At 43.5% G+C, this 13,615-nt stretch overlaps 1 protein-coding gene across 2 annotated transcripts in view; it reads right to left on the bottom strand.

The window, feature by feature from the left end:
- Positions 1–5,884: 5,884 nt before the first annotated feature.
- The window catches only part of SORCS3 (sortilin related VPS10 domain containing receptor 3), a 586,552-nt gene continuing 578,821 nt past the window's right edge, over positions 5,885–13,615 (bottom strand). For both annotated transcript variants that reach the window (XM_059398521.1, XM_059398522.1), the window contains 2 exons: positions 8,378–8,538; positions 5,885–7,824 (listed from right to left, as the gene is read on the bottom strand). In XM_059398521.1, the coding sequence (XP_059254504.1) occupies positions 7,760–7,824; positions 8,378–8,538 (226 nt within the window). In that variant the 3' untranslated portion in view covers positions 5,885–7,759. The remainder of the gene's footprint in view (positions 7,825–8,377; positions 8,539–13,615) is intronic.

The raw sequence follows: 13,615 nt of genomic DNA, 5'->3' as shown, positions 1-13,615 counted from the left end.
CTCATATTTAACACCCAGAGCTCATCACAAGTGCCCTCCTTAATACCCATTTAGCCTATACCACTGCCCACCTCCACTCCAGCAACCATGAGACTATTAACTATAGAGCTCAATAAATACTTTTTCAGTGAGTGAACGAACAAAATGGATCTTGCCCCATTATCATCTATAGATGCACATTTAATTATTTATTTTTCTTCTACTAGATGTCACTTGCTGTGTCTGTAACATTAAGCCAAGAAGTTTTGGAAGGACTGCCTCTTGCTACAGGGGGCTCTTAGAGACACGTTTGGAAGCCTGCCATGTTCCTGTTAGCACCCATGGTAGTGGTGGCTGCCTCTTTAAATGGGACACATTGCAAGGCAAGGTGTGAAGCCCACCTGTTGTTAGAAAGTCTGCCAAGATCTGAGCTCCACTGGGCTCAGAATTCGATCTCCCCCTACAATCCCTCCCTACTGCTTGGATGAGGCTCCAACCTGATCAGTAGGCAACCAACATGCCACTAATTAGGAGGCACAAGGCATAGCAGAGGATGATTAGCTCATGATGAGCACACACTGCCTAGAGTTGTCTTGTTACCATTATAAATAGATTAGAAATCTGGGGAGCATCTGTATTTTCCCCTCACAGAGGAGAATCTGAAATTGACAGGTTGAAATGAGAATGTGTCAAGTAAAGCTTTGTAATTGACAAAGATTAACTTTATTTCTCTAGACTCACCTCTCTCATCTTCCTCCCTCGGTGCCCCTCCCACAAAATATCCTAGCTGCCAATGGAAGCAGCCCAGCAATTCTCTAATTGAACCATGATGTTTTGGAAGGTCAGTGCATGAAAACCATTCCGGCGCTCCAAGGACCAGGTGTGTGTTTATGGAGACAATTAAGTGCTTCCCAGATGATTCTATCCAGAAACCAAGGAAAATAGATCAGTGACAAGAAAAACAATTCTGTTCTTTGTTGCTTTTTGTATGGCCACCTTTCTCTTTCCATCCACCATGTTTGGACATACTCTTAATTGCAACCATTTCCTGGAGTACTGACAGCAATAACCCTCTGCAAGGGAGAATAAGCAACAAAAGATTCTGCATCATATGAAGAGGCTACTGTGAGAGGCTCTAGGGAGAAGTAGAACTTCAGTGGGGAGAAATCCTTAGAGCCTAGCAGACTCCAGCCCATGGGACACTTAGGGCACAGATATTTCAGCACAAGAAGTCTCTATTCTTATGGAGCAGACCACATACTTTCTCAGGAGCAAATCACTGAAGGCCCCACTTTATCTGGTTCATTTCTAAGAGCTGCAAACAGTGTTGTTCCCCAGATACTGAGCCATAATGACAGATGGCATGTGTGCCTGTCATGATCTATTTTCCTCTGTCTTTGGTTGACGTTTTGAAAAGAATCTGCGTTTTGCGCTCCCTCTCTGAAAGAGCTCTCCTTGGGCCGTGATTGGAGTTGAAGGCAAGAAACATGTCCTCGGTTCCTTCAGATATATAAAATATATATTTTTACAAATAATTTTTTCATTTGTTTTCCAATGTGTGACAATAAAGGAATTCAAGTCAGTGACCCTCAGAGAAGCTTTGAGGGACCCGAGAACCTGGAACAGCACACATCCTCACACAAGCTTTGTACAAAAGGGAGAATAAACAAGAAGTTAGGTTATAAATTCTGGACCCAAAACCACCATGAACGAACAAGGCCAAATTATTTTGGTCCTGGCAGCACGGCTATCTCCAGGATATCACCACATCTGGGAAGACAGAGCATATTTCAGAACCCGAGAGCCTCTAGTCCTTAATTTTATGACGTGCTCTTGGCAGCCCTTTTTAGAAGTATACATTTCTTGGCCCTTCTATAGGGTCTGTTACCACAGTCAGGTTCTTCGGTCCACCATGAGAGCAACTGGGCCAGACCCAAAAGTCAAAGGTACTGGAAAAGCTTTACAGGAGCTATGGCAACACCCCCACCCTTTATAATTAAAAACAAAAAGAAGAAATACCCCCAACCCTCTTAGACTAACTTCCCAGAGAATAGCAGAGGCCCTGCCTAAATAAAGTCCCCACCCAAGTTCCCACTCTGGTGCAATAGCTATTAAGGGAAAAGAAAAAAAAAAAAAAGCCTTATCCTGATTGGCTGGAAGGGCCTCGTCCTGATTGGTCGATATTGACAGGCAACGCAGGCAGCTCATTGGTGGTTTTTGGAATCAGGGTCCTCTGTGTTTAAGCCTGGCTTGTGTTTGGGCCTGCGTCCTGATTCTGTTGCTTGCAGGAGAAACTTTTTGACAATAACAGCCAATAGAAAATGCCCCAGGTGCATCATGTTTTTCACTTGGCGCTTGCTCCCATGGTCCCTGTCTCACAAGGAAAATTAGATCAGTTATCTATCTATCATCTATATTTTAAAGCAATAAAAAGAGCTGTGACCTTAGGGATTAAGGTGTAAATAGCTGATTTTAACGAAAATTCTCTTCCTTCTAAGGGGTACTTGAGGAGGACCAGGTAATTCTGATTCTTTCCCTGAAAGTGCAGGCCTAGGTGAGAGTAGGCAAGAGGCTGGTCAGATAATTTTTACAACCTGAGGCCAGGGAGGACAGAGAAAGGAGATTCAGCATTAAAGAACTTGGGCCTCTCAGCTTCAATCCATTATTTTTCAAGCCCTAGTTATTTTGTGTTTCTTACCCAAATTATCTCATTTGATCTGGGTTGCAACCCTGTGAGGTAGATAGATGTCATTATTATCAATTTATAGATAGGGAAATTGGACCCTGATTATGTCATTATACCCCTCTCGGCCTCAGACAATGAAAAAGTAATGGGAGTTTTATTGAGACTTCTAGTCTTTGAATAGACTGAACTCTGGCTGAGGCTCTCCTCCCGATTTTGTATACAACGTCTCTTTGATTCCGCTCTGAATGAACGTATATCTTCTCATGATATACGGCCCGAGAACACAGAAGCAAAGAGCATTTTAAAGGGCACTCTGCTCCTATAAAGCTAATGGTAATTAAACCAAGTTTAAGGGACATCGAGATGTAGTAGTATTTGGGAGGTAATCATTGGGCTACATCTGGTCCCTTTCGGCAGTGCCGCTGGAGCAGACAGGAGGATTTGGCAGGATCTGGTGTGTGTGTCAGGACGCGGCATTCCGACCGCTTAAGTCTGCTCTCTGGCCTTCTTCCCTCTGAGGCCAACTGCTTTAAAAGGCAAGCAGCACAGCCTGGGAATCTGGGGTCTGGCAGCTGTCTGTTGAGCAGCCTTCCTTCAGCCCAGGGAGGGAAGCAAGGGCGTCCGGCCATGGGCTGCTAAGCAAGTGGGTCAGCAGGGCAATGACATGTGGAGGGCTGTGAGCCACTGGGTGATGAACACGTTTGGGAACTTAGACTCTAAACCGTTCCAGACCCTCGAAATACAGGAGCCACGCTGGCATAACCATCAGGGGACATGACTGCTGATGTTCCGTGATGCGTGGCTCGATTTTGCCTTTATCCAGAGGGTATGTGGTGGAAAGAGCGCTGCCCTAATAGCAAGAAGACATGGGTTCTGTCTTCAGCTCCACACTCATTTGCTGTCTAACTTAGGGAAGTCACTTTGCTCTCTGCCTCCCAGCTGACCCTTCTACAGAAGAAGAAAAGAGGTCTCCTAAGTATGCTTACGATAGTCATCTGTCAATTCTGGAATCGGCAACGTGCTCCTTGCCCCTCTGAAAATCAAAAGTAGCCAGTGAGGCAGGCCATAAAGTGGTTGCCTTTTTCAAATAAGAAATCGTGGTCCAGAGTGATTTGCTGAAAGTCAGAGATCTCCTAACTCCTGGCTTACCACTCTTTCCAAGGCATAATCCATCACCACCTTGACTCGCAGTGTGTCTTTGTTCCAGATAACTCAATTGGGTGGCTCTCTCAGAGCTGCATCTTTTGCCCAGGAGGAAATGAGCCAATTTGGAAGTGTTTCTCACTTCTGCAGATGAAGGTGCCTTGTATCATGGTAACATGGGCCAGGGGAAGTACCTTTTCCCCAGGAACTCTCCCTGAGCGATTTCAGTGGTGGATAGAGCGGTTCCTTTCTAACTTTGACAGGAGAATCCTCAGAAGCTCCGCTTCAGGTGCTGATAGCTGGGCCCCACCCTGAGGACTGCTGTGGGCTTGCTTATCAGGTTTAGAATCTCCAGAGAGAAGAAGACATTCCGATGAGAAACCCGGCAGAGGATAACCACAAAGCCAATCACGCTCTCTGCCTTCTGCCTTTGCCTGTCTGCTACGAGAAATCTGGCAGACTGGTGCTGGTGGGGGAGGCATGGGCTCTATTCCCACCAGGGCTTAGCCCAAACAAACCAGCTGACTAATGCTGCTTTACCACGTATTTCACTCCTGTCCTTTCTAATCCAGTGGAGTGATTTTTATCAACCCCAACGTAAGCAAACATGGGAAGAACTCAGATCCTATCGGAAAGCAACAACTACTGCATTTAGAAAAATCACTTTTGATGTGCAATCAGAATATTAGACATGTTACATTACCAGGGAAGCTCATTACACACCCCTGCAGGATGTGTAGGCACTTGATGTTACAAACCACTAGTCAGACCAAAAAAAACCCTATTTCTTTTAGGGGTACCATAAATGACAGCCTCAATATTTGAAGAAGTTGATTATATATTATAATTTTTTAAAAGGTGAGTATAACCCAAGAATAGTTACAACCAAGAATAATACTAATTTTTAGATACATTCACAAATCAAAAGAAAACCTCTGTTTCATCCCATATCTTAGTTATTTGAGTTCAGAAAATATGATTCTGGAATGGTCAGCTTAGCATTCAAAACACAGGAGCAAATTATTGACCAAAGCTTTCTGGTTTCTTGGGTTTCTGGGATCCATGGTAATTTATTACACAGTTTGAACACTACAAAGATTAAAACATCTAACTTACAGCCCTTATTCACGTTCCCTTATTATCTAAGGTGGAGAAGAGCCCATCACTTATCCTTCCAAACTCCTTCCTCGGCAGCGGGCAAGATAAGCGCTATTGCTGGTTTGATGAGTCAAACAGTATTAAGAAGGTTAATAATAATAATAGTGAAAAAAACAAGAATACATGTCTTCTTGGTTCCCTCTCCTCTTTTCATTTCCCCTGCTAAAGGCTACAAGGCCTGCGTTGCAGTTCTATCTACCATTCAATGGGATCCAACACCAAGTCTAAGGCCTTGTGTTAACCAGGCCTTCTGATCAGAAGTCCTGGCCACAAGTGTTGGTGGGAAACTTGAAAATGGACCATCTAATGAAAGCCACAGGACCAGAGGAAATGAATGGGTAGATTGAACTATTGTTACTACTGTTCTCAACACATCACGCCCTTCGCTAGAGCGGAATCCTCTATCACACTATTGCCATACAACTTAGTGGTGCCTTACACCAGAGGAGGCAGAGCCTACTTCCCTGACCCATGGATGCTGGACATGGCCATGTGCTTTCCTCTGGTCGACAGAATGGAGATGATGGTAAACAGAATGCCATTTTGAGCCAAGGCCTTACAGACTAAGAGTATCCTGCTGGCCTCACTTGGAATTCTGTAATCCACCATGAAAACCATGCTCTGGGTGGCTTCTAGTACTGGAAGATGACAGCTTATGAAGCAAGCCTGGACCCCAGCTGAACCTAGCATCCGGAGTAGTTCAGGAGAGCCTGGTCAGTTTCAGTGGCATTCGGTCAAACCACAACCAACCTGGAGATCCATGAGTAAAACATAAACATCTGGGTTATAAGCTATTTGTTCGGTTTGGGTTTGGGCCCTGTAGCATTATTCCAATAATAGCTGATGGATAGTAATAGGTGAAGAAAACAGCCCAAAGAGAAACATCTCAGCCAGGTATATAGCTTTGATGTACAAAAATACATTTATTTTCAACAATTTCAAAACCACTGTCTTTTTTTTTTTTACAGTAGAAATATTCAAATGGAACAATAAAATCAAGAACAGTATATGTACATATACTGTATATATAGACATGACTCATGCATTTGTATTTCAGTATTTAGTACAAGTATTGCAATTGTCTGCCCCATTTAACCCTTGAAACAGAAAAAGCAGGATCTTTAGAAGCACTCCTTATCCCGATCTATGCTGTAGCCAGTCAGACTTCTCTAGGTTGCACTCTCTCAGGGTCTCCCAGAGAAGGCGAATGATACCTCACAAAGTTAACAGGTACAAAATCCGGCCTTTCCTCCCATATATATATATACAGTATATCGTTTTATAAAACAAGTGTACTCAGGCTGAGCCTGAAAAGAAAACAATGCTTACGGCATGGCTTCGAGTGACCCTACGGAACAGAAGTGGTGTGTGCGAATGGGCGGAGGGGCCAGGGTGCTGGGAACAGGAGGGCTGGCTTTGAAAGCCGCTCGCTCCAGAGGCAAGAACTATCTTAAGGGAACTGAAGGCAGACATTTGACTTTAAGGAAGTTGTGTACATCTGACAAGCAAATAGCACAGCTTTGCTAAAATCATCTTTGACTAACATCGTAAAAGGCTAGCCCCCTATTTGGCCTGCAAGGGCTTACACAGATCTGTGATGCCACAAATGCCACACCCCTCCCAACTGCTCTCACTCCTCCTGGGCTGAGATGCACTCACTAGGCCTCACCTGGTGCCGGGGGACTTTTCTGAGCTCAAAATAGCGCCAGAATTCTCCAGAAGGATTATACCTTTCCATGGATTCCAACCAGAAAGAATAACTGCCCCTTCCTTATCTGATCCGCAGCCAAGCTTCTTTAGAGAAAACCCATCTTCTCGGGTTGATAAATCTCCACGCTTTCCTTCTGGAGGGGAAGCCTTGTTTCCTCACCTGCAGTCTGAAGTCCCTGGTGGGTTTCATCTCGCACCTTCATCCGGATCACCGATGGCACAGAGAGCCCCCCATGTTCTAGGATGTCACTCTAGTCCTTCCTTGATGACTTGTCCCAAAGAAGCCCTCCCCCCGCTTTATATACAGAAGCAGAAACCAGCTATGGCATGGACACGGAGATGCAAGAGTTAAGTGTGACAGACAACTGGAGAGCATCCAGAACCCAACACATCTAGCAGGCCTGGGGGTTGGTCAGCTCTGAGGGTGAGTGCATAAGCCAACACACGCATCTTTCTTTTTTCTGTTTTCTTTTTTACTAAACATTAAATTATTTCTTAGGAAATAAAAAGCTATTTACATTTTAATTATATACAGTAAGCCATCTGTAGCCTCGCTATTGGCATGCACGAGGCGGGGCCTCTTTCATAAAGGTGTGCACGCTTTCTGCAGCTACTTTCACTCCCCACCAACCCACCTCCTGCACATCTGACTGGGAAATGTTCTGTGTTTTAGGGTGTGTGTGCTGGGGGTAGGGTGTGGGTGATGTGGAGGGGGACATGGGAGGTTAATGAGAAGCCAACCCAACTTAAAAAAGTAAACAAGAAAATAAAATTTAAAAAGAAGAACAGAGACCACAAGGAAAAAGAGAGTCCTCACACGGTCAGTGGCAGAATAAATCAGAAAGGCCACGGGAAGATGCATCCTTTGCCCTTAGCACAAATGCAGCCATTTGTTCTTTTTGTCTCACTTTAATCAGCTAAGAATGCCTTCTGCCTCCCAAAGCTAAGCATCTGCCTGCTATTTATGAAGGGGCCCTTGGTAAACAAAAGGTAAAAAAGACATTTTCATTTTTCCATAATAATAGTCATAGTAATCATCAAAAAGAAAGTCAGAAAGATGGTTGACCATGTGGCTGGTTGGTATTAAACACTAGTGCAGTTGGGGATCTCCTTTGTGCTTTCGCTGTTTGCAATGGTGGCAATGCCTCCTGCGGGGGAGAGAGGACAGACAGATGGAAAGAGGATGTCAATTTCACAAGGGCAGGACTCTGTTTTATTTATTGCTATAGACCAAGGCCACGTTGAATGGGTGCTTAATAGGTTTTCATTACATGGGACACCTGGCTAGTCTATCCTACCAGCTCGCTGGCTTCTGTCACCTGTATTTGAAAGTTTGCTACCTCCCACACCAGCGCACGAGGTGGGAGCAATGGTGTGTCATCTTACACGCCACTGACGACAACAGTAAGAACAAGCTAATGCATATTGCCAGCAATGGAGAGTTGGCCTCAAACCTCCCCGACTCTGACTCTAGCACTTCTGATTTTGGTCTATTTTTGAGGAAAAAAAAAAAAAAATCTGACACTTCCATGTGGCCAGAGTGGGCAGCCAAATTTTAAAACACAATCGTGTCTCTGTAGCCAGTTGTTTCCCAGAACTCCCTCCAGTCTGGCACGAGTTGAAGGACAGGCCACATGGGCTGACTGCCCTCGCATTTGGAGGACAGAGGACACAGGAGCTTGGTGGTACCAGCACACATACCTATGACCCGGGTGTCCAGCTCTTTGTCCAGCAGTTCCTCGGGCTCGGTGAAGTCACTGAGTGTGATTTTGGGAGCGTTTTCACTTTGGCTGACTGACCCAATCATCTCCTGCTCCTTGTCGTGTTGGACTTGAGCATAGATGTTAATCCAGGGGATTTTCCTTTAAGAAATCAGATTATGATCACAGGGTACGCCAAACTTGGGCCACTAGGAGATTCTGGGTCATAAGGGGGAGGAAGAAGCTATTTGCAGGACAGGCCAACATCTAGGAAAGGGGCTGGTTACCCAGACACTGTAGCTGTGAGGCCAAGCAACACAAGGCCAGACACCAGATGCCCAGGGCAGATGTAAACCATAGAACTCTATAAGGAATGCATCTTCTTCTGGTGTAAACCAAAATAGGTTCGGGGTAAACCTAGAGGTTTACCTGGGGTAAACCGAATTGGGGTCAACAGAAGGGCAATGCCATTGAGCAGATAGGCATTAAAACCCTTAAAATACTTATCCTTTATTAGGTTTTTCAAGGAGCTGGACTTTGAGATGCACACGGTTATATCGCAGTGAAAAGACATCTTTTTCTAAGTTTGCATCAATTTAATCAGTTCACATTGGTTTCCTTTATGAAGAGCCAAGAAAGAAAAGGCTTCTAGCCATTGCTATTATCGTCAGAATACCACCTGTGGGCCAAAGATCTTAAATACCTGGGTAGTCAGTTTCCTCATCTGCTCGATGGGAGTTAACAATAACTTCCTTGTATGATTGTGGAGAGGATTAAGGTGAGGATTAAGAGAAGCTAAATAATCTCCTTCAAAGACACAAAGGCTTAGGTTTGGAAATAAGACAGAAAGACTTAAGGTTGGAGGACTTGGAGGACCAGCCAGTTGGGACTGGAATTTTCTTGGAGGATTCATCTTCTGACCCCTCTTCATATCCCCTGACCCACTGGGTTTCAGGCCTGTAGTCTCCTGTGAATTCCTCTCACCCAGTGCTTCTCAGACTTTAAGTGCTTATTTCTTACCCAAGTTCTTGCTAATATGCATTTGTGACTCAATAGGTCTGGACAGGATGGAGTGAAATAGGGCATTTCTGCCCAGCTCCCAGGTGATGCTGAGGCTGCTGGTCTGAGCCCCAAACTTTGAGTTGCAGGAATCTAGCACATCAAACCTGTCCCCACCTTGGAGACTTGGAACCAGCTGTGCCCTCTTTTACACTCCTCCTCCTACTCTTCATGATGGTGTCCTTTTGTCCTTCAGAACTTAGCTCTGAGAGCCTCTTCTAGCCACCCCACCTCTCCTATGAAAAATATAGAATTATGGAACAGTGTTTATGGAATAAATGAATAGGATGCTGGGGTTAAGGATGACGTCAGAGGCAAGCCTGCTGACTTTGCTTCCCACATGTGCCAGGTCTATATTCTCTGTCTTCTCTGCTGCACATGCAACGAAGCACCATGCTTGGCACATGGTTCATAGTCAGCAAGTGTTTGCTGAGTGAATGAATAGATGACCTCAAAACACGTGCTCTTTCTACTTTCAGATACTAGATTCTCAAACAAAAAGACCACAATTTTACCTTGGAATATTATCTCTAGAAGAGACCTCTCTTACCCCGTTAAATGAGAGCGAAATCAGTTTAAAATCCAGACATTTCTTGAAGCTGATCACTAGGAAGAGTATTATTAAAACTTAAGGTATCTGACACCTTCCTCAATCCAGAACATTCTGTGCATTTCTAAAGAAGAATCACTCTGTTTCCCTATGACTGACCAGTGGTGTTTTCAAGCTTCTACATTCCTTTCCCTAATCCAACCCCAATGGGGCATCCAATGAGGTTTGCTTGTAGTTAATTCATTATGAAAGATCCCAAAAGAGGCAGGAAACATGGGTGGTTCCTACCACTCCTTCACATTTAGTTTCTGTTTCTTTAATGGTTGCTTTTCATACATTGAGAGAAGTGTCCTCATGACTCCTACTGGTCTAAACCAGCTTAACATAATCTACAAGGACCTTAAATGAATAGTTCGCATGTGAGGCAGCAGACCCCAGGCTCTCTAAATATGTATAATTAAAAATTCACGCTGGTCCTTATTTCCCTCTCATCTAAATAGAAATGCAACCTACAGACTTAGATTTCTTTTAATCATAAAAGTACGTATTACTCATGAATGGTAGGATAAGCTGTAATAGTTACCAGATGTCAGAGGCGGTTAAACTCTTCCTGATCCCACAAGTTTGTGTATTTCAGAACTGTAGCCAGAGTTCACTGCCTCCCCCTTGCTGCTTTCCCAGCGATCCCTGGGAGGATTTGAATAAATCCGCCCTTACAAAGATTGTTCACTTTATTTCAATCTCTAAACAACAGGCAGAAAATTCTTTAACATTTTTCATAGAGGGGTGGAGGGGATACCACTTTACATCCTCATGTGCACATTTTAAAAACTTGTCAAGTTATTTTACATCTCCTAACATGTGCACTTGAAGGACTATGGGAAAATATCAGACTAAGCCCCACTTTTGCAGGTAAGAAATGTGGGAAATAAAGAGATTTAGGGGCATTTCTTGGCCTATACATTTATATATGTTTTAATAAGAGAAGGAAGATGGATCAACTGAGTTTCCCAAAAAAACTTTAGCTTTTGTTTGTTCCAGCTCTAAGTGTTAGGAGTCAGGAAATTTAGGTCTCTCTAAATTTTTCTAAAGCAAGTAGGCTTCAGACTGCAATGAAAGACTTGCTAAAAAAAAAAAAAAAAGAAGAAGAAGAGGAAAGAAAGAAAGAAAGAAAAGGCTGGAAAAACATGTAAAAGCTCAAAAATTTTCTTGGACAGCCAGGAAGAAAAAAAAAGGAAAAAGATCTACAGTATAGATAGAAAGTTTTGTTGGGCAGAATTTTCAGATAATAAAAGCCATGTCATAATGATTTCTAATTATCTTGTCTAAAACTTCAGAAAATAACTACTCAAGAATAAGATCAAATACGAGAAACAGGGTGGTATTTACATAAAGGAATCTTGGGGCTCATGGTAGCTCTCTTCTTTTTCCCCTGTTAACCTGACTACTTGGGGCACTGAGATTGTTTTCAGTGCCTGGCACATACTGAGCCTTCAGTAAGTGTTTGTTGGATGACTATGTGGTTTAATGAGTAGATGCTGATGATTACACAGAGAAAGTGTTGGGTCTGAAAACTCACCGTGGCCAGTGATCCGGAAAGAGAACATCCGTTCTCTAGATGTTCTGCCTGTTTGCTAGCCAGGGGCAGATGTTTAAGGTTAAATTAAATGAAGTTAAATAAAATTTAAAATTCAGTTCCTCAGTCATACTAGTGGTTACTGCATTGGACAGTATAGATTACAGAGCATTTTCATCACTGCAGAAAGTTCTACTGGACAGTCATTAAAGAAACAAAGGAGCCTCTGGGAAGCACAGATAAGAACCTGACCTTTACTCATCGGCAAGCCTGGCACCCTCCATAGAGCCATCACAAGAGTTCCAGGTGATGGGGAGGGCAAAGAAGACCGAAGAAATAAAAGAAGATGCAACAGGACCTCAACCAAAGCACAAAATATGCTTAGGAAAGAAAAGGTAACAGATGATTGTAAGTGTACTTAGTTGACTCTCCTGTTTACCCACTTTGAGTCGTGTTCCCTGTGGCCATAGCTACAAGATTCACTGTCAGGGATGCAGGAAGAGTAGGCTGATATTGGGAAATGACAGAGGTAGAGTAATTCAGAGATGTCATTACCTGGCAGGGATTCAAGAAATCTAGTGTACACGTTTAAAGATGCCTACATTAATAGGTTGACTGTCTAGAGAGTTTAGCAGCATTTGCAAGAGAACAGAAAACTTCCCAAGTCTCAGGGATGCCTTGTTAAGAGATGTCTGACACAAATACCCTTCTGTAGGACTTTTACTGGCCCTTGTCCTCAGCAACCATGAGGATCTAGAAGCCAGAAGGTGACACATTTGGTTTAGTTGCTCTTCAAGCTCCAGCAACCACTGGGCTTCCCCACAATCAAATCCTTGGTTGAATTAAAGTGTGCTTTGTATGGAACTGAAGTACATCCACAAATGGGCGTTGCCTTGACTAAATCATTTCTATATGGAATCTTTGTTCTCTGATGGTGATAACGAGGGTTTGTTCCCATCTCCAAAGGCCAAATGGGTAGGTGGGTTCACTGGTCTTGATCCATGAGGATATGAACTCACATACTGGTCTATTAACTGAGTAGGAAGGTAACTCTCTCTGCGTCCTGATACGGAGGGTGTTGAAGGCTTCCTGCTAGTTACATAGTGCAGAGATGTGTACTGAGGAAAACCATTGTTCTGAAGCCTGAGCTGTCCACCAGAGGGCAGCTAATGAGTCCTGGGGGAGGAGCACAGCCTTTACCATGGATCCCTTTCACAATCTAAAAGCATTACCTTCAATGTCTAGAAAGACTCCCAGGACCAAGTTTTGCTTCCACAATGGTTAATGATATTTTCACTTTAACCAGTCTTTGTATGAAGCACATTTCCATGCCACTCATAAGATCTTTTGAGAACCTACTACGTGCCGTGTTGTGATCCAGAAGGCACCTTGGGAACTCATGTTCTCTGTTATCGATAATAGCTTAGCATTGTTGATTACTTAGTATGTACCAGGGACAGATGGGACCATATTTAAACTGCACAGCAAGCCTATTAGGTATTGTTTTCTCTATTTTACATATAAAGAGATGAAGGCGTAGGGAGACAGATTCAACTGCCCAAAGCTAAAAATGCTAAGTTAAAATTGGGGGTCTGTCTCATTGCAAAGGTCATACTCTGAACCAGGACACCTCTAGAAGGAAGTATGACCTTATTCTGTACTTAATGGTCCAGAATTATTGCTTTCAACTCCATGTTTTAGTAAGTATCCTATTATTTCACCCCTTCTGTGGCCTTCAAACATAATTTCTGAGTACATGCGAAGTTTGGTTTTCCTGATCAATTGCCCTTTAGAAATAGGAAAAGAGGGAAAGGGATAAAGGTGGAATATTTTTAGCATGCGAATTTACCCAAGAGAGACCAGGGAGCTGCCACAGAGTATAAGAAAATACGTGTGTGTGTGTGTGTGTGCGTGTGTGTGTGCGTGCACGCATGCGCACATGTGTGTCCATGTTTGCACTAGATTTCAGCTGTATTTCCTCTATTTAACCACCCTGAATGGGTGGTAAGCTGTAGAAAAGATCTCCTGACTACCTAAGACCTTATTTTAGAAAT

This window comes from Mustela nigripes, chromosome 4, assembly GCF_022355385.1.
Source record: "Mustela nigripes isolate SB6536 chromosome 4, MUSNIG.SB6536, whole genome shotgun sequence".
NCBI classification, from domain to species: Eukaryota; Metazoa; Chordata; class Mammalia; order Carnivora; family Mustelidae; genus Mustela; species Mustela nigripes.
Note: the sequence above shows the minus strand (reverse complement) of the source record. Positions and strands in the feature narration are given on the sequence as shown.